The sequence below is a fragment of the Neovison vison genome, chromosome 7, assembly GCF_020171115.1.
Source record: "Neovison vison isolate M4711 chromosome 7, ASM_NN_V1, whole genome shotgun sequence".
Taxonomy (NCBI): domain Eukaryota; kingdom Metazoa; phylum Chordata; class Mammalia; order Carnivora; family Mustelidae; genus Neogale; species Neogale vison.
In genome coordinates, this window is record NC_058097.1 from 157,661,473 (window position 1) to 157,682,795 (window position 21,323).

The following is a 21,323-nucleotide window of genomic DNA, read 5'->3' on the forward strand; positions in this document are numbered from 1 at the left end:
CAGTGAATCTTTTTATGTGCATATTGGCTATTGTATATCTTCTTTGGAGAAATGTATATTCAAATCCTTTGTCTATTTTTTAACTGGGTATTTGTCCTTTCATTGTTTAATTGTTAAGAGTTCTTTGTATATTCTAAATATTAGACCTTTTTCATATATATCATTTGCAAGTAATTTGTGGGTTATCATTTCACATTCTTGATGTTTTTTGAAGTACAAGTTTTGATAAGATTCTGAAATTACGTCCAGTATATGTTTTCTTTTGTTGCTTGTGCTTAAGGTACTCCTTTTGGATGAGTTGTTTTATATTTATGTTGTAAGATAATTATGAAATAGTGTTTTTGCCTTCAAAAAATTTATCTCTAAAGAAATTTATAAACATGAATGAATCCATTCATAGCCTAGGAACGTCATGCTTTTGTGACATAAATTTCTATAAAGAATGACCCTGGATTAGATTTATATTTAGGAATCTCAACCTAATTGTACACATTGTGTCTGACTTCATAAATGCGATCTGAAAGTTATTTTGCTACAAAGTTAATAAATGGTAACCAAAGTGTAAGTGGATATTTAGTCACAGAATCATTTAACTCCCAGGAACCTTGTTCCATATCACCTTGAGTTTGTAGGTATATTTTGTTTATATTTTAGTTTTTTTATACCTGTCCACCCATCCTTCTGTTAGCTTATAAGTTAAAGACAGTGTTTATTTGTTACATGGCAGGCTGGGACTCTTTAGTGAGTTCTCTTGGCAAGTTCAGATTTTTCTGTTTTAACTTTCAATTTTTAAGTAATTTTAGACTTACAGAAAAATGGCAAAAATAGTTTCTCATTACTCTTCATCCACCTTCCCTTAATGTTAGCATCTAAGATAGCCATGTTGCAATTCTCAAAATCAGGAAATTAATGTTGATAGCCTACTAGTCACTAATCTTACAGACCCCTTTCACATTGTGCAAGATTTCCCACTATGTCCTTCTTTATGGGCCATGATTCAGTCCAGGATTCCACATTGTATTTAGTCCCTATGTCTCAGTCTTCAGTTTTTCAAGCATATATTTTTAGATTTGATATAATATGCAATTCCAGGATTTCTTTTTTTTTTTCTTTTTTAAGATATTTATTTATTTATTTATTTATTTGACACAAAGAGAGAGATCACAAGTAGGCAGAGAGGCAGGCAGAGAGAGAGGAGGGGAACCAGGCTCCCCGCTGAGCAGAGAACCCGATGCGGGGTTCGATCCCAGGATCCTGAGATTGTGACCTGAGCTGAAGGCAGAGGCTTCACCCACTGAGCCACCCAGGTGCCCCCAGGATTTCTTCTTAAAAGCTTGTTACCACTTAGAAAAGATTAAAGATTCATGAGAATATCTTTTTTCTTTCCTTAACCATGCATTTTTAAAAATTTAAGATTTTGTTTGTTTATTTAATTTTTTTTTAAAAGATTTTATTTATTTATTTGACAGACAGAGATCAAAAGTAGGCAGAGAGGCAGGCAGAGAGAGAGGAAGGGAAGCAGGCTCCCTGCTGAGCAGAGAGCCTGATTCGGGGCTCAATCCCAGGACCCCAGGATCATGACCTGAGCCACAGGCAGGGGCTTCAACCCACTGAGCCATCCAGGCGCCCCAGAAAAAAAATTTTTTTTAAAAGATTTTATTTATTTATTTGAGAGAGAGTGAGAGTGCAGAAACACAGGTGGGGAGGGGGAATAAGAGAGGGAGAAGCAAACTCCCCTCCCCCAGCAGGATACCCAACATGGGGCACGATCTCTAGACCCTGAGATCATGACCTGAGCTGAAGGCAGATGCTTAACCAAGTGAGCCACTGAGGTACCCTGAGAATATCTTTTTAGATAACTAGATAATTACTTTGTAAGCAGGGTCTTTTCTCAAACTGTGTTGTATTCATTTAGAACTTTTTCAGTGAGGCTTTTTTCATTATAATAGTTTTATAAGGTAAGGAATAAAATTAACCACACTCCCATTACTCAAACATGATTGCTGTTAAGATTTAGTGGAAAAACTTTCTAAGCAAATGAGGTAAAAAGATTAAAGAAAAGGTATTCAGTGTTTTTTGATGGTGAAGTTTGAGAATGAGAAAATTAGATACGGATCCTGAGGTACAAAGAATCAGAATAAAAGTGTTTTGACATAGTTATTTTTAACATTTGTGTATTTATTTGGCATTTGAGTTGATTATATTTGGAATTCTTTGAAAAATAATTGTTGTTTATATTTACAGAAAAAGATCTACAAAGATCAGATGGAATACATGTTGCAGAATCATGTATTCCCTCTCTTCAGTAGTGAACTAGGCTATATGAGAGCAAGGGTATGTTTTCATCCTTATTCACTTATATATTTATGTTTTGTAATGAATGACTGCTTATATGGACTTTTATGTGGAGCGTCTTTAATGTTCACCTTAATAAAAGCCTTATTTCCTTTTAGACCTCTGTTTCATGTAAATATTAAATGGCTGCTGTAATGTGTGCATAGTTTTCATCTGTGTCTGATAGCAGTGTCTGTCTGTGTTTTGCATTCAGACCTTGCTATCCACACAAATGTCATGCAGCCAAAGAATAATTTGGGATCATAGTACTGGTCTAGTGTTGTGTCTCTGGGCATATCTACCACTGGCCAGCCTCCAGATTCCCACACAGAACTTTTGGAATAGACATACTGTAGCTTGGGGCAGTTTAAGGATAGGATATCTATAGTAACTCACTGCATTTTTTAATAAAAGGCTTGCTGGGTCCTTCACTATTTTTGTGAAGTAAAGTTTAAAAGTGACCAGAACCTGCAAACGGCCTTAGAGCTGACAAGAAGATGTCTGATTGATGATAGGGAAATGCCCGTGAAAGTGGAAGCTGCCATTGCACTTCAGGTGTTGATCAGCAATCAAGAAAAAGGTAAAGGATTTATATCTCAAAAATAGTGCAGTGTTTTTACAAATAATTTTAAAAGGCATAAAACTTGACACATTTTCTTCCCCTTTATGGGAAAGTATCTGTTATTTGATATATGTTATATCAGGTTTTAGGAGGTTTTGGCCAATTTTTTTTTCTCTTACAGCTAAAGAGTATATTACACCATTCATCAGACCTGTAATGCAAGCTCTTCTTCATATAATAAGAGAAACAGAAAATGATGATCTTACCAATGTAATTCAGAAAATGATCTGCGAGTATAGTGAAGAAGTTACTCCTATTGCAGTAGAAATGACACAGCATTTGGTATGTTATTTGAACCAATCATTTATTCAGTACTTAATCTTTTATTAAGTATTTTCATAGAGCTTACTGTATATCAGGTAGTTTTAAGCCTTACATCTGTATTTAATTCATACATTTAGCTCATTTAATTCTATATAAAGAATATATTTTTATATATTTATATATAAAATATATTTATATGTTTTTAATATATTCATATACTGAGAGAAAATGTGAGCTCTAAAAAGAGCCATTCAGGTACCCCAGGTAGTGTTTTTTGTTTTTTTTTTTTTTAAGATTTTATTTATTTGACAGAGAGAGAGCACAAGTAGGGGGAGAGGGAGAGGGAGAAGCAGACCTCCTGCCAAGCAGGGAGCCCAATCTGGGCCTCAGTCCAAGGACTCTGGGATCATGACCCCACCCGAAGACAGATGCTTAACAACTGAGCCACCCAGGCACCCCTGTTGTTGTTGTTGTTTTTTAATGAAATTTATAAACAGTAGCTACTCAATAGTTGGCCTTTGTTTACTGTACATAGCCCCAAACTTTTGAGAATTAACAATGTAAATTGTTTAAGGGTAATAGAAAGCCTGAACATGCCCTAACAATTACCATTCATAATCCCAGTACAGTGATTTATTTGATGCAGTTTATATTTTTGCTGAGTATTGAGGTTTCAGGAATCTAGGTCTTGGTATCTGCTGTGGATTTAAGCAAAAGCAGAGTTTTGTGAAAACCTGATTTTGATATGGGGAAGGATATTTGAATAACTAGCAACGTTCATTAAATATGTATATTGCATTTATAATAAGCTGGTTATTAATTAGGACTCCATCCTTTACTCCTCAGAAGTTTGAAAACAATTTTGACAAAAAGCCTTGATTAATATACCTATATTTGGGCATTGTCAAATGTTAGCCAATAATATTAATAAGAATATTGGTAATATTAGGCAGTTTCTGTGCCTTACCTCATTTAAGCCTTAAAGTATCTCTGTGATAAAGTTCTCAAATGAAATGCCAGGAGACAGGTCAAGTAACTTAAGGTCAGCTAGTAAGTGGTAGTACCTTCTGATTGTAGAGCCCAGACTCTTAATATTAATCAGTGATAACATTGATTGGTTTTGCTGTCTCTGTGAGAACATTTTAAAAATTAAGTTTTAGACCAAAATGTGTTTATACCTCTATAACAGCAAGTCTAAATTATATTCTCTTGATTCTAGGCAATGACATTTAATCAGGTAATCCAGACTGGGCCAGATGAAGAAGGAAGTGATGACAAAGCAGTTACTGCTATGGGAATTCTGAATACCATCGACACACTTCTTAGTGTAGTTGAAGATCATAAAGAGGTAAAATGATTCAGTGTTATAAGGTTTTGATCCAGGTAATGATCCAAGTTTTAGGGAATTTAAAGCCATTTTTCAGCAATAGTTTTAATGCATTTTTGGAAGGCTCTGGCTTATGTAAATTCTCTGGTTATCTTTGACATGCATCCTGACTGTTCCATCTTTTAACTAGTTCCCTTTTATAAGGAAAAGATTGGTATCTTACAAATATTTTAGGTTCTTTAGTATTAGAAGGAATAGGAAGGAGGTATTTGTATTACCGTATCTTTACTTCAAGGCTTTGGATTTTGGCAGCCTCTTAGGTTACCTCTCAGATCCAGATCCAGTAGTGTGGTAATTCCTAGGAAAACCTTCCTAGTTCCTAGTTTTCCCATTTTATTTTATTTTTTTAGGATTTTTACTTATTTGTTTGACAGAGAGAGATCACAAGTAGGCAGAGAGGCAGGCAGGGGTGGGGGAGTGGGAAGCAGGCTCGCCGCTGAGCACAGGGCCCCATCCCAGAGCCCTGGGATCATGACCTGAGTAGAGGTAGGCAGAGGCCTAACCCACTGAGCCACCCAGGCGCCCTGTTTTTTTCTTTTGAAAGGGGAGGTCAGAGGAAGAGAATTTTCCTATGTCCAGCACAGAGCCCATTGCAGGGCTCAATCTCAAAACCCTGAGATTTTTTTTTTTTTTTTAAGATTCTGTTTATTTATTTGAGAGAAATTACAAGTGGAGGGAAGGGGTAGAGGGAGAAGCATACGGGCCTTGGTCTCAGGAGTCCAGGATTATGACCTGAGCCTAAGCAAATATTTAACTGATTGAGCCACCCAGGCGTCTTTCTCGTTTTTATTATTATTTATTTATTTATTTAGTTTTAAAATTTTTTAAAAAGATTTTATTTATTTATTTGACAGACAGATCATAAATAGGCAGAGAGACAGGCAGAAAGAGGAGGAAACAGGCTCGCTGCTGAGCAGAGAGCCCGATGCGGGGCTCGACATGACCTGAGTCAAAGGCAGAGGCTTAACCCACCAAGCCACCCAGGCGCTCCTAGTTTTTATTTTTTAATTAAAATAAAATTTTCTTAATGATGGTAAACTACACATAACATAAAATTTACCATCTTAACCATTTTCAAAGTACAGTTGAGTGGCATTAAGTATACATTGTTGTGCTACCATTACTATTATCTTTACAGTTTTCTCTTATAGTTGTCTATTTTTTTTTAATATTTTATTTATTTGACAGACAGAGATCATAAGTAGGCAGAGAGGCAGGCAGAGAGAGAGGAGGAAGCAGGCTCCCCTTGATGCAGACAGCCCGGTGTGGGGCTCGATCCCAAGACCCTAGGATCATGACCTGAGCCGAAGGCAGAGGCCTTAACCCACTGAGCCACCCAGGTGCCCCATCTTACAGTTGTCTTTAAAGAGAATTGTAATCATGAATTTTAAAAAATGGAATAATTTAAGATGTTCAAAAAGGATAAAGAACAGAAAACTATAACCAATACCCTTTAGCTACCACCTAAATTTATTAGATTTTAACATTTTATAGTATATCCTTTAGACTTTATTTCCATTAAGAACAACAGTTTCAGATAGATGTAATTGAAGCCTTTGGAGGACCTCTTCCTAATCTCATTTCCCTGCTTCTTTCCCTTAGAAGTAACTAGTGTCCTGAATTTGGTGTTTATAATTCCAGTGCAGATATTTATATCCATAAATCATAATTCTATGTTATCTGCAAATTGCCTTTTGCAACCAGAGATTTTTGGTAAACTATTTATATTCTGCATTATAATTGAAGATAGGAAGAAGCTATGAGGAATTCTGTAGCTGTGTCTGGTTAACAAGACAGATGTTACTATATTTGAAGAGTTGAAAATATTTTAAGTATATGTAATTGAAATGAATGTCCTGGTTCTGTATCCAGTTAGTAAATTTTATTTTGTCTCCCCTGTTCACTTTTTAAACATTCTCATGGCTTCCAGAGATTTGGGATCTGATTGAGGATCGTACTGACAGTTAAAGAGGAATTTGTGTTTTTGGTCTTGGGGTGTGCTTCACTGTAGCTAACAATTGTGTGAATAGAGGTGACTTAAGAATTAGTGAAAGTGGTAAAAATAATGCCTTCTTTCAAATAATTTTTCTGTAAGCTATTGAGAGTGACTCTTCAGTTACATCAGGGCTGAGTTGATCTATATTTAAACACAATAAGGTCTGTAATCTATCCGCAGAATGATTTGGCTCCTGTATTTTCATAATTACTTACATTTTCCCAAGATACTGGTTTTTCCTTTATTTTTTAGGTAAACTGTGCAAGTGATTTTTTTGTGTGTTTCATTATAATGGTATTTTACTGAATTTCAATTCCACATTGACCCACAATTTTATAATGAGTCACTTCAAACAAAGATTTAAAATGATTTAAGATATTGACTTTGTATTTTAATAAGCAGTGAATTGCAGTATACATTATTTATTAATTAATTCACTGCTGTGCTACACAGTTACATATACTTTTTTCTTCTCTTTTAGATAACCCAGCAGCTTGAGGGAATCTGCTTACAGGTCATTGGAACTGTTTTACAGCAGCATGTCTTAGGTATATACCTTTACTTATGCTTAGAATTTCCTGCTTTTTCATATCAGCAAGCATTGTCCGAATGACTCCATATTCTCTTTCAGAATTCTATGAAGAGATCTTCTCTTTAGCACATAGTTTGACGTGTCAACAGGTGTCTCCACAAATGTGGCAGTTGCTACCTCTAGTATTTGAGGTTTTTCAGCAAGATGGCTTTGATTACTTTACAGGTAAGACAAGTAAACATAGAAATACTGATGATTTCCCCGTTTTGATTTATTTTTAGTATATCACTTGAACATACGCTTTAGAATATTCTAAGGCTTCTTTATTTACAAGTCTTCATTTGTAGTTAATGCCCAAAGATGATAACATTGATTTCCATTATATATTTTGATTTAGTTATCCTTTTAGGTTTGTTTCCTTTAACACATTTTCTCAGCATCCTGCTCCTTTCCGTCTTTTTGTACAATATATAATAATACTCCTTGCATTACACACACACACACACACACACACACACACACACACTTTCTCTCGCTCTCTGTTATAGACCAAACAATCGCATATTTGCTTTCTTTTTCTAAGGATATTTTTCAGAAACAGCATTTGTATTAGTAAAGATATTTGACTTATATTACTTTTTATGTTTTTAACTCATTTTTAATATTTTTATGCTTTTTTTAATACAGATATGATGCCTCTGCTCCATAATTATGTAACAGTTGATACAGACACACTTCTCTCTGATACCAAGTATCTTGAAATGATATATAGTATGTGTAAGAAGGTAGGTTATTTTTTAGTTAATATAAGAATATATGTCATGAGGCTGGTGCTGTGATAAGTATGAAATTGTGAAGAGTCACATGACACATTATAGTGAACACTATATGGGTCTGACAGAATAAGGGCTTTAAAAGTTATAAACTAGAAGACTGATTCCTACATGCCACAATAATGGCTTTGACGAGTATTTGTCTTCTGTCTGCCCGGGTTTTTTTGTTGGTTTTTTTTTTTTTTTTTTTTTTAAGACTTTATTTACTTCAGAGAGGGCGGGCACGAGAGGGGCAGAGGGAGCAGCATACTCCCCGCAGAGCAGGGTGCCTGACATGGGACTCAGTCTCAGGACCCTGGGATCATGGCCTGAGCTGCAGGCAGACACTTAACCCACTGAACCACCCAGGTTCCCCTGTCTGGCCTGACATTTTATTGGAGTTATAAATGTTTTTATGTTTAGAGTGCCTGGAGCTTACCTTGGCCTAGTTCTTTGCTAGCCTTTGAATCAGAAGAAGGAAAGAACAAGAATTTATTTGAGAGATATTTGAAAGGATCAGAAATAAAGATGTTTTGTTTTAAGATTTTATTTATTTATATGACAGAGAGAAACAGTGAGAGAGGGAATACAAGCAGGAGAAGCAGGAGAGGGAGAAGCAGGCTTCCTGCCAAGCAGGGAGACCAATATGGCGCTTCATCCCAGGACCCTGGGATCATGACCTGAACCAAAGACAGACACTTGAAGACTGAGTCACCCAGGCCCCTCCCCCCAAAAGATGTTTTATAAAGAAAATTCTTGGAAGATACAGGTTTATGAAGGCTTTACAGTGATTATTTAGTAAATAGCAAAATTGTAAAAACCAAGGGTTTACTTAAAGGCAAAAGTACTGGGGCACCTGGGTGGCTCAGTGGGTTAAAGCCTCTGCCGTCGGCTCAGGTCATGATCCCAGGGTCCTGGGATGGAGCCCCCACATTGGGCTCTCCGCTCAGTGGGGAGCCTGCTTCCTCTCTCTCTCTGCCTGCTTGTGATCTCTCTGTCAAATAAATAAAAATCTTAAAAAAAAAAAAGTCAAAAATACTGTGCCGTTTCTTGGAAAACTACAAGTAAATGCATGCCGAGTGTTTAGTGTGTTGTTTTATTTTGTTTATTAATGATTTTCTTACACAAGAGATAGGGGATATAGTTGTTGAATTGTGGTCCTTCAGTATCAAAATCAGTAAATTGGGTTTGCATTTCTAACAGTGCTAAGAGACAGCTAGCTGTTTAACAACAGGCATTTTAGGGGCACTTGGGTGGCTCAGTCAGTTAAGTGTCTGCCTTCAGTTCAGGTCATGATCCCAGGGTCCTGGGATTGAGGCCCAAGTCGTCAGGCTCCCTGCTCAGTAAGGAGCCTGCTTTTCCCTCTGCTCCCCACTTGTGCTCTCTCTCGTGTGCTCACTTGCTCTCTATCTCAAATAAATAAATAAAATCGTAAAAACAAAGCAAAAACACCAGGCATTTTAAAAATGATTTTGGGGGTGCCTGGGTGGCTCAGTCATTAAGTGTCTGCCTTTAGCTCAGATCATGGGATTGAGCCCCACATCAGGCTCCCTGCTCAGCAGGAGGCCTGCTTCTCCCTCTCCCACTCCCCCTGTTTGTGGTCCCTCTCTCACTGTCTCTGTCAAATAAATAAATAAAATCTTAAAAAAAAAAAAAAGAAAGAAAGAAAGAAAGAAATGATTTGCTCCATGGAATTTTTAGAGGGGTTTGTCTTCATTGATACCTTTTCTTTCTGGACACCTAGTCACAAAATAATCATCTGGTGTACTATTCATTATTTATTGTCAATTATACAGTTAATGTTAATACTCTGGTAACAGTGATATCTGTCTGTACCAAATCCTTTCTTTTCCAGAAGTTACTTATAACACTTGAGAGTTCTCTAAGTAGCAAGTCAAGTCCATGTTTTTTATTTCTTGTTTGGGGATAGCATTTGTCATCAATAAGCTGCTGCTGCTTCCTCCTCTCCCAGTCCAGTGACACTGTTTTTTATTTTATGAGACTTGTGTAAAGAAATGTCTTTCTGGGGCACCTGGGTGGCTCAGTGGGTTAAAGCCAGGATCCTGGGATCGAGCCCCACGTCGGGCTCTCTGCTTAGCAGGGAGCCTGCTTCCTCCTCTCTCTTTGCCTGCCTCTCTGCCTACTTGTGATCTCTGTCTGTCAAATAAATAAAATCTTTTTTTAAAAAAATGTCTTTCCTAGCAATGTCAGCTTATTATTATTACTTATTTTTTTGTACTTCTTTACATAGGAGCCTAATATCCCTGAGAAAGGTAGCGTGCTTTAGCTATGATGGTTGTATGAGAAGATAGTGTTTTTCAACATGCTGTAGTCCAGAATGGCACTACAAGGGATGTGATTTGATTATGTAGACTAAGGTGTGGGATTGCTGAGATACAGCCAACCAGTAACTCCAAATCCTCACAGTTGCTTTAGATCTGTGTCTGTACAATGAATATTGTAAAATGATTTATATTAATTAGAGTATCTTAAAAACTCCAGAGACTATAGACGGAGGACAGGTATTCTCTGATTTAAAGGTTTCATGATGCCTTATTGCAGTTTTTTGTTTCTCTGTTGATCAGGTTCTTACAGGAGTTGCAGGAGAAGATGCAGAGTGTCATGCAGCAAAATTGTTAGAGGTCATTATTCTACAATGCAAAGGGCGTGGCATTGACCAGGTCAGTGAGGCTAAGTATTTATGATTCCCATTTGAGGCTTCATAGAATCTTTGTCTCCACTTTTCTTTCTTTTGGGACAGTTGTGTATTTTGTTTATTATTGTTTATTACGACACTAGATAACACTTTCTAATTATTGGTCTACAATTTAACCAATATATAATGATCATGTTTTTAAATATGTATGAAAATATGACTGACAAGTTTTATGGCTGTTTGTTATCATGCATGGTAAGATTTATAGTTGGCTGTGAGCTTATTGTTTGCCACATTATCACTTTACAGTAAGATAGATTTAGTTGTTAAATTTCCATGGTCAGTTTCCAGCTTTACTGATACATTTGAAATACAACATCATATAAGCTGAAGGTGTATGATATGAATTGATACAGATACATATAGTGTGAAGTGATTATTACAGTAAGATTAGTCAGTAAGAATAGTGTGAATCCAGCTAGCTATCGTGATGAGGCTCTGATAGCCTGGTGAAGACTTGTCTTCTCTAAAGTTAGATTTCTCAGTAAATGCCTCAATAGTAAAAACTATTAGGTTATCTAATGAAGACAAAAAGAGGTTAGTTGAGGCAACAGTTAATATGGTAGGATGGTTAGACTGCTGTCACTTAAGGTTTTGGAATATTTTGCTGTCTTTCTTTATAGTGCATTCCCTTATTTGTGGAAGCAGCTTTAGAGAGACTGACAAGAGAGGTGAAGACGAGTGAACTTCGGACAATGTGCCTGCAAGTTGCCATTGCGGCTTTGTATTATAATCCACACCTGCTTCTCAACACCTTAGAAAATCTTCGCTTCCCTAATAATGTTGAACCAGTTACAAATCATTTTATTACACAGTGGCTTAATGATGTAGATTGTTTCTTAGGGTAAGTGACACATGTTGGATCTTTGTTTATTTAACTTTGTGAGAAACTCTGCTTATTAAAAAAAAAAGAAGAAAATCTTTATTTTATTTTTTAGGCTTCATGACAGAAAGATGTGTGTTCTGGGTCTTTGTGCTCTTATTGATATGGAACAAATACCACAAGTTTTAAATCAGGTTTCTGGACAGATTTTGCCAGCTTTTATCCTTTTATTTAATGGATTAAAAAGAGCATATGCCTGCCATGCAGAACACGAGAATGACAGTGATGATGATGATGAAGCTGAAGATGATGATGAAACTGGTAAGGGATTGGTGGTGGAAGAAGCCAAACTTACCTAGTTTGGACTTTTTTTTTTTTTTTTTTTTAAACCTTCTAAAGAAATGTGGAATCATATGCAAATGCTTTCATGTTTGTTCATTCATAGAGAGACTACCTTATCTTCCTGCTAGAAGATAAGGTCTGTGAAGGCAGAACTTGGGCTAGGTCTCATGACATGTAAAGCATTTCTAGCCATTTATAGTTTTTGCTGTTGAAACATCTATCATTTATTAGTGCTAAAACCTGAGTATACCTGTACCATAAAATTAATTTGATTAGACATTGGCTAATATATTCCTTCCTCTAGACACCAGTCTACAAGAGTATAAATTGATAGAATGTTGGTTAAGAGAAATTATTATAATGGTTTCAGAATAAGATAGGTATTGCCATTTTTGCCTTTTATCATTCACCAACTTGGCCTTTTAAATAAAAACTCACAAAAAATGTTCTGTGGGTATAAGATAAACTATATTATTTTAGGGGCATCTGGGTGGCTTAGTGGTTTAAGCCACTGCCTTCAGCTCAGGTCATGATCTCAGGGTCCTGTGATTGAGCCTCATGTCAGGCTCTCTGCTCAGCAGGGAGCCTGCTTCCCCCTGTCTCTCTGCCTGCCTCTCTGCCTACTTCTGATCTCTCTCTGTGTCAAATGAATAAATAAAATCTTAAAAAAAAAAAAAAGCTATATTATTTTACTCTTGGTGTTTGGTTTGGTATATACCATAAGGCCCAGAGCACAAGTGCTGAATCTCATATTATGTAATCCTTTTTCAAACCTCTGGTATTAGGAATTGTGGTTGGGTTTCTTGGATTTCTGTGATTTTTTTTTATACTACTTATTCCCAAATATTGTATTTACTTAACTGTTTATTTGAAAGAGAGCACCAGAGCAGGAGTAGGTGGGGTAAAAGGTAGGGCAGAAAGAATCTCAAACAGATTTTACTCTCAGCGAACCCCAGCTTAGATTTTGATCTCGTGACCTGAGCCGAAACCAAGAGTCAGATGGTTAACTAACTGCACCAACTAGGGGCGCCACAGAATATTGTATTTAAACACCAGTTTCTGGAACTTGAATTTATTTAGTTGTGATTTGTAATTTACTAAATGTGATCACTGTGTTTGTTGAGTAAGAGAATACTTCATTGTTAACAAATGTACCTATTTATGACTTACAGAGGAACTGGGGAGTGATGAAGATGATATTGATGAAGACGGGCAAGAATATTTGGAGATTTTGGCTAAGCAAGCAGGTGAGGATGGAGATGATGAAGATTGGGAAGAGGATGATGCTGAGGAGACTGCTCTGGAAGGCTATTCCACAATCATCGATGATGAAGATAACCCTGTTGATGAGTATCAGATATTTAAAGCTATATTTCAAAGTAAGTTGACTTATGCAAGATGTGTAATTCAGATAGCTCTGTATGATCCATTTCTCTGTACTTGTCTGTTCTTATTTGTGTCTGTCACTTAAAGAAGGGATTTTAGGTATATCAAACACAAACTTGATTGATTGAGGGGATTGGTAGCTGAAGTATCCAAAGTTACTATTGTTGCCATAGAGTTGTAGAGCATTTCCTCATTTTATTACTTTACTTCTATTTAAGTTATCATATTGAAACATGCACATATAGGAAAGTAGTATATTTCAAAATTTATACAATGACAATTCCCCTTTCCCACTTCTGATTTCTCTTTCAGCTTTCTCCAGAAGTATGCACTTTTGTATCTGTTTGTTGTGTGTTTATGTATGTGTATCTTTCTTTTCCCCTCCAGCTAAAACCACAGTTAACTTTCTGAGAAGTTGACCATTTTTAATATTAATGGTCTTAGAATCCCTTTTTTTCCTGTAATACATTGTATGTGCCTTTGCCATCCTTTACTTGGACTTCAACAAAATATAACATCTCTGTTCTGCCCAACTTAAGAAATTAAAATTGGCATTATATTTGAAACACCCTTTCTCCACAGAGTTATAACTCTTCTATCATTCCTATGTATTATGAGAACTTTGATGTGGAATAAATTCTCTGATAACCAAGGCATTAGTCTTCCAAACCCATGACAAACCAATTATGATGCAAGGTACAGAAACACAAAGGAATGGTTTCTGAGCTACATGGCAGGCATCAAGAATTGATTGGGTGCCATGAATTACTGACTTGGTTTTGTCTGTGACTTTGTATTTTATAGACTTATATACATGTTAATCCCAAAGGATGGCTTATAGTAGAGGGCCTGTGAATAGTAAGTGCAGTGAAGTAGAAATAGAAAAGCATGTGATTAGATGTCCTTTAATCCCCTTAATTTCCCACCCGCCCCCCAAAAAACCCTGCCATCTGGTACATGGGGAAATCAGTTTTCAGTCATGGAATTACTGTATTAAAAACTTCTTTTGTGGAAAGTCTTTCTAGAGAACTTTTTTCTCTGACTCAGCAGACACCTACCCCTTTATATAGCTGCTTAATTGAAATAGAGAAATACATGGTCGGACTTGATACACTTATATGTCAATTTATTAGTGCATAATTTTTATGAAACACTGAGATTTTAATACCTGATCTTGTCACATGCTGGCAAAATTTGTTAACCATTTAGGCTATAATATAAAATGGTGAGCATTTCAATACTGCAGAACTACCATTGGAAAAAGACAGTAGATGTATTTAAGGAAAGTTTTTGACAAGGCAGCACAGAACAAAATAAGGCATTTATTTTGTAACCATTCACTCCTTTCTTGATGTACTTAATGCTTCTGATTTTTGTTTTTTAATTTTGGAATTTGAGAATTCTAACCAAGGTAGCCTTGATCAGTTGCTTTTAACTCTGAGTCTTTTATACAGGTTGGTTTACTTTTAAAGTTTCCCTACTTTGTTACTTAATAATATAAGAACTGGTTCGGGGTGCCTGGGTAGCTCAGTGGGTTAAAGCCTCTGCCTTCTGCTCAGGCTATGATCCCGGGGTCCTGGGATGGAGCCCTGCATCTGGCTCTCTGCTCAGCAGGGACCTGCTTCCTCCTCTCTCTCTCCCTGCCTCTCTGCCTACTTGTGATCTCTATCTGTCAAATAAATAAAATCTTTAAAAAGAAAGAAAGAAAAGAAAAGAGCTGGATTCAGCTCTGATTTCTTTCTTTCTTTCTTTCTTTTTTTTTAAGATTTTATTTTTTTATTTATTTGACAGAGACACAGTGAAAGAGGAACACAAGCAGGGCGAGTGGGAGAGGGAGAAGCAGGCTCTCTGCTCTGCAGGACTCTATTCCAGGGATCATGACCCGATCCAAAGGCAGACACTCAACAATTGAGCCACCCAGGCGCCCCAAGCTGATTTCTTATTTGCTGGAAATATGAAGTATGATAATGATTAGATTTTTTTGTAGCATATAGCCAAACCGGAATTTTTTTTTTCCCCTTTATCTTTTGTTTCACAAATAACTTAAAGTAACTTAAATTACTTCTGGGAAAATATAAAGTACATCAGAATTTCAGAACTGGAGGTGAAGTAGAAGGAACATATTATAAGGAACTGCCAGGCCTTTCATATTATTGCCCTTTTCCCCCTTGTTTTTTTTTTTTTTTTTTTGATAGCTATACAAAATCGTAATCCTGTGTGGTATCAGGCTTTGACTCACGGTCTTAATGAAGAACAAAGAAAACAGTTACAGGATATAGCAACTCTGGCTGATCAAAGAAGAGCAGCCCATGGTATGTCAATTGACCACAAACTCTCTTTAATGCAATTGATGACTTAATACAGCTTTAACATTTTATATTAAATGATTTAAAATTGTATAAATCTACAGTTGCAGGTTATTGGAATTATGGAAGAATGAAATGTAGAAATGAGTTTTATTTTTGGCCATAGTTAACTGACTTTAAGTGTAGTTTCAGTGTGCTAAATAGCTTTGATAAAGTTGCTCAAGCTCCTGGTGATGGCTTGATAGTAGAAAATTCTATTAAAAGTATAAAAAAAATTTAGGTTATGAAAACTGTGCATTTTCTTAGAAGTATTATATGCATTTCAGGAAAGGACATTTTAGATAATACACAGCCTAACAATTTTCTGTAGGTCTTAATACTATTAGTTATATTAATATTCAAAAAAAGTATCCTCCTTACAAGGAAGGCACAAATTTCTAAGGTATTTTATATTTAGATTTAGATTCATTAGCTGTTCTTCCCTTTGTTGAAGACTGAGTTCTAACTCAGTATTGGACTCAGAAGGGTGTATTTAAAGATTTCTTTTTACCATCAGGAAGTGAAAGTTGGCTAAGAGGTCTACTGCATATAACATGAGGGTTTATCTTCTCTCTATAATGTACATCTTCCCTTCTCTTACTCCTATACAAGAGAAGGAGGGAGAGGACAACTTTGGAACTTTCTGTTTATTAAGTGGGTTAAGCTTTTGTTAATGTCTGTCAATTCCTTCTGTTCTCCAAAGTAGTAAAGATGATTAAATATTCTTTTAAACTTTCACTTACTTGTTTTTTTAGAATCCAAAATGATTGAGAAGCATGGAGGATACAAATTCAGTGCTCCAGTTGTGCCAAGTTCTTTCAATTTTGGAGGCCCGGCACCAGGGATGAATTGAGTTATCACTTTCTTTCCTGCTGTGTGATTGTAGTGAAGAGCTTGTGTTCCTCCTAGTAGCGGTTCCAGAACTGGTTCATGTTATCTACTCTAAACTAATTGATCAATAGATGGACAAAAAAACCCAGGAGGTGGGACCTGATCATGCAACTTGGCACTGAAAAAGAAACCAGAGGGATTTTGGGGGGGAGGGTGGTAATTTGGGGGTGGTATTTTCTTTATTTTTTGAAGAAAGTAAGATTCTGACTGAAAGTTCACGTGACACTGTGGAAATCTGAAACGAGGGGATGTCATGAAGGCAGCTTTTCTTTTTCTGAGGAAAAAATAGGCATGGGCTACAGGACTACTTAAAATGTCTCATTTACAGTATAAGCTCAAAGGTAGATGTAATTTTTACACCTATGAGTATTTGTCCGATTTCTGTCTCTTCCTCACCATTGGGTTATCTATTCTTTATATGTAAATAAGATAAGGTAATCGATAGCCTTATTCAAACTTCATCATTTTCATTCATCAAAGATTGTTCCTATGTAGATTATTGGACATTTATTGTAGCACTACATAACTGATTAAAAAAAAAAATCTGTAAATGAATTAGCACTTTCATATTGAAACAAGCCTGCTAGCCTATGTATAAAATAGCAAAATGTTTGCTGTTTATAAAAGGAAGGGATGTAATGGGGTGGGGGGCAGGGTAATTTCAAGTTATTAATTTAAAAATGAAATAGCAATTTTGTACCTGGTGACTTTGTGGTGCACTCACCTCTGATAGTGACTTGAATTCGGTATGTTAAAAGGGGTTAGTGATATTTCATTGCTGCTAAAAATGGCAACTCCCTCTGTGTCCTGTTTTTTCTTAAAGCTCTCAGTGTACAAGTGGAGACTTGGATACAAGACCTTACTGTATCAAATAAGAAAGGTGATATTTGAAGCATGTAAATTGGATATAAAGTTTTACTCTTAAAGAGTTGATCAAAGAGTATGGCTAAACATCTATATATGCAATCTATTAAAAGAACTTAATTCGGCTATTACGTCTTGATTTGATTGCAGTTTTTTCCTAATTATAAAACTTTTCCCTCATTGGCCTGTTTTTATTCTGTACCTAGAAGAGTGCAAAATGCACACTTTTAAAATTTAACACCTGCTCATATTCTCCTCCCCCCTTCTTCCTTACCCCTCTTGATTGTGGTATCTTCTCTTAAATAGCTAGGCTGAAGGCACACGGTTCCCTCCAGAAACCACTATTGATACCACTGCAGAAACAAGCCAGCAACAAAGACAATGTGGAGAGGTTGGCTTGCTTCCCTCTCTCCTAACTGCATGTTGAAAAATAAGCCTTTATTGATCTTAAACATCTGTCAGATGAGTCATACATTGGGTTATTTTTTTATATACATGTACACACACAATATTTCAAATTGAAAGCAACATCTCAATGGATTCAAAACTATTAAATGCTGTTGTCTATAACAGACTAGGAAATTTATAACTGTAAAAATGAAACAAATGCACATATTGATATTTAAAATGCATAATGAAGAAAACCCATTGGTGTTGTGTTTTTCTTGTATGCCAATAATTAAGCCACTACTGTTGGCACTGTTTGGTTTTCTATTTTAACACTGAAGGAGTGAAAGTATTTACTATATTTATGAATTTACTATGAAAATCTTGGCAAAAAACAAACAAAAAAATTGTCTGTCTAAAATGTGTGGGTGAAAACTGTTAATCAAGTGTGTTTCTACTTTTTTTTCCCCCAAGTTGGACACCATCTGTATACCCTAGGTTGCTTAAGGGGATTTCACTATTATATAAAATCAATAAAATTAAAATGGAGTAGTTGTATATATGCAACATTGTGTACAGAGGGGATATATTGAATAGTATTAAACATTTTTGTCTTCCTTTACCTTTTATCCCTTAATATCTAGTCTACTTTTTTAAAAAACTTCAGACTTCAATGCTCTTTGAATTGATAATTCCAATTTTCACATTGTTATTGGAAAACCATATCTAATAAAGGTTTTAGTTATTCCCATGCACAGTATGAAAATTCTCATTTGCTGAGCTTTTATTCTAAGAAAATGTACTGGTATGTCTTTGAGAAAAGTTTTATTGTCTCCTCTGTCATACAATCCAAACTAATCTCCATTTATAGATTGTAATTGAAATTAAAGACCTTTAAATTATATTAGTTTTCAAGTGTTAGTTTCTAATGTATCAAATATATATATCATTTATTTACAGTATTCCCTTAAATTGAACATCAAATTATAGTTTCTTACAGATTATGCACCTTGATATTTGTCAGTGCTTCTGAATAAGGGTGTAGGACTTTGGATGAGTATTTACAGACTTGTAATGGGTTGCATGTAGATATTATTTAATATACAGTCTTTCCCACAGTTTCACTAACCTGTAACTTATTTAATTTATGGAAGTTCTGATTTTGTTTGGGTTTCAATTTTTGTTTTGTCAAATGACTGACAGCGTAGAATCTTCACTTTTTGTTAAACTTAAGCCGTCTTTTTTTTTTCCCAAAAGCTATTCGTTGATCACTATTAAAGGAAGTTATTAATCTGTTTCTCTCCAGGTAATAAAATGATGATTGCTAAGCTACACACCTTATCAAGATAGTGACTGCTGTGCTCTCCTCTGGAAGAGACCAGAGTGTAGAGCTGGGCTGGCTAGACTACAGCCTTACACGATTGTATGCTTCTGTTCAGCCCTAGATGTAGGCCCTGAAGCAAGCATGAAGAAAAAGTCATTAAGAACTGTATTAATACAACCATGTCTTTGGGAAGATCTAACACAATGCCTTAAGCATAGTAGGCGCTCCATAAGTGTTTGTGAAATGAATGGCCTAAAATTACATTAAAACATCCATCACATGAATGTCCAGTTCTGTTTTATATCATTTAAATTTTGGTGAAGATCTCTGTGACTTTCTTTTTTTTTTAAGTATTCCTGAATTCTGCATTTTACCTTTGATGAGGTTGGCCACTCTTGTAATAGCACTTTGCTGAATGTGGTTCTTAAAAAGGGAAACTAGGTGTTTAGCTAGAATTCCAGGATTTTATTAATATGTAAGGAAAAAGTGTCTTTTAAATAACTTTTTTGTGAAGTAACAGACACATACCCTTCCATGTTTGTTTGTTTGTTTTCAATTTTATTTATTTTGACAGAGATCTCAAGTAGGCAGAGAGGCAGGCAGAGAGAGAGGGGGGTAAGCAGGCTCTCTGCTGAGCAGAGCCTGATGCAGAGCTTTATCCTAGGACACCAACCAAGATCATGCCCTGAGCGGTAGGCAGAGGCTTAACCCACTGAGCCTCCCAGGCACCCTTCCAGGTTTTTTAAAGCATAGGTGACCTTTTATGTATGTCTGGATTCTGCTTTCATGTATAGATTGAAATTTTGTCAGTTATACTCAGTTTGGATCCTGTATTTAAATGCTTCCATCTGAGTCTTAAAGATTAAAAAAAAAAAAAAAAATCCTTTAATAAACTCAAACTAGAAGTACAAGGGAACTCCTCAAACTGAAAAATGGCATTACCAAAAGCCTAAAAGCTAATGGCTGTAATGAGAAACTAAAAACCTGGTGCTGCGATCAAGAACCAGACAAGCAGGTTCCCTGTTGCCACTTATATACAGCATTGTACATATAAGACTAGCCAGGGCAATTAGACAAGAAAAAATAAAAAGCTTCCTACTAGATTAGAAAGCAAGAAGTGAGAAACTATTTGACATGATCTTGTAGAAAGCTTATAGGAATCCTCTCACAAAAAATGCTGACTTCATCATGGTTGCAAGACACAAGATTAATATTAAAAAATCAATTGTAGTGGTGCCTGGGTGGCTCAGTGGGTTAAAGATTCTGCTTTCAGCTCTGGTCATGATCTCGGGGTCCTGGGATCGAGCCCCACATCGGGTTCTCTGCTCCGCGGAGAGCCTGCTTCCTCCTCTCTCTCTGCCTGCCTCTCTGCCAACTTGTGATCTGTGTCAAATGAATAAATAAAATCTTTTTTAAAAAATCAATTGTACTGAAACACCAGTGGAATTAAGGAAATTTTTATGACCCATCAAAAATTTTAGCAAAACTGAAAAACCTGTGAAAACTATGAACACTTGAGAGAAGAACTAAATAGATGGGAAGATGTCCTATATGCATGAATTGGAAGACAGTATTATGAAATGCCAGTCCTCCCCAAATTTATCTATGGGTTCTATGTAATCCCTATAAAAACATAATTTTTTTCAGGAAATAACAATTTGTATGGATATTCAAGGGGACTCAAAACTGGTCAAAACAATCTTGAAAGCGAACATGATTTTATAATCATGGCAGTGGTCTTAGGTATAAGGATAGACATGCTGAGAGATGGAATAAGATTGAGAGTCCAGAAATAAACCCTTATGGTCAACTGATTTTTGACAAGGGTGCCAAGACCATTCAATATAAGAAAAATCTTTCAACAAATGGTTCTGAGACAGTTGGATATCTACCCTCACACCATATGCACAAACAAACTCAAAGTGGTTCAAAGATGTAAACATTCAAACTCCAATAAAACTTTTTTTTTTAAAGATTTTATTTTACAGACAGATATCACAAGTAGGCAGAAAAGCAATCAAAGAGAGAGGAGGAAGCAGGCTCCCTGCTGAAGGCAGAGGCTTTAACCCACTGAGCCACCCAGGCGCCCCTCCAACAAAACTCTTAAGAAAAAATATTGGCATAAATATTTTGACTGAATTAGGCAACAGTTTCTTGGCTCTAACACCAAAACACAACCAACAAAAGGTTAAACAGGTAGCTTGAATTTCATCAAAGTTTTAAACTGCTTCAGAGGACCCTTTCCAGAAAGTGAAAAGATAGCTCAGAGAATGTGAGAAAATATTTGGAAATCCTGTA

The 21,323-nt window shown here is 36.0% G+C and overlaps 1 protein-coding gene and 1 non-coding gene across 2 annotated transcripts in view; both read left to right on the plus strand.

Annotated features, from left to right (window-relative positions):
• The window catches only part of IPO7 (importin 7), a 57,207-nt gene extending 38,604 nt beyond the window's left edge, over positions 1 to 18,603 (plus strand). The window contains exons 13-25 of the mRNA XM_044258799.1: positions 2,245 to 2,334; positions 2,749 to 2,914; positions 3,078 to 3,238; positions 4,440 to 4,568; positions 7,085 to 7,151; positions 7,235 to 7,360; positions 7,823 to 7,920; positions 10,533 to 10,628; positions 11,287 to 11,507; positions 11,602 to 11,807; positions 13,001 to 13,207; positions 15,410 to 15,526; positions 16,315 to 18,603. Coding sequence (XP_044114734.1) covers positions 2,245 to 2,334; positions 2,749 to 2,914; positions 3,078 to 3,238; positions 4,440 to 4,568; positions 7,085 to 7,151; positions 7,235 to 7,360; positions 7,823 to 7,920; positions 10,533 to 10,628; positions 11,287 to 11,507; positions 11,602 to 11,807; positions 13,001 to 13,207; positions 15,410 to 15,526; positions 16,315 to 16,412 — 1,782 coding nt within the window. The 3' untranslated portion in view covers positions 16,413 to 18,603. The remainder of the gene's footprint in view (positions 1 to 2,244; positions 2,335 to 2,748; positions 2,915 to 3,077; positions 3,239 to 4,439; positions 4,569 to 7,084; positions 7,152 to 7,234; positions 7,361 to 7,822; positions 7,921 to 10,532; positions 10,629 to 11,286; positions 11,508 to 11,601; positions 11,808 to 13,000; positions 13,208 to 15,409; positions 15,527 to 16,314) is intronic.
• On the plus strand, positions 2,484 to 2,667 carry LOC122914867. The gene has a single exon (XR_006385931.1). It is a non-coding gene; the product is annotated as a small nucleolar RNA SNORA23 (small nucleolar RNA).
• Positions 18,604 to 21,323: the final 2,720 nt, after the last annotated feature.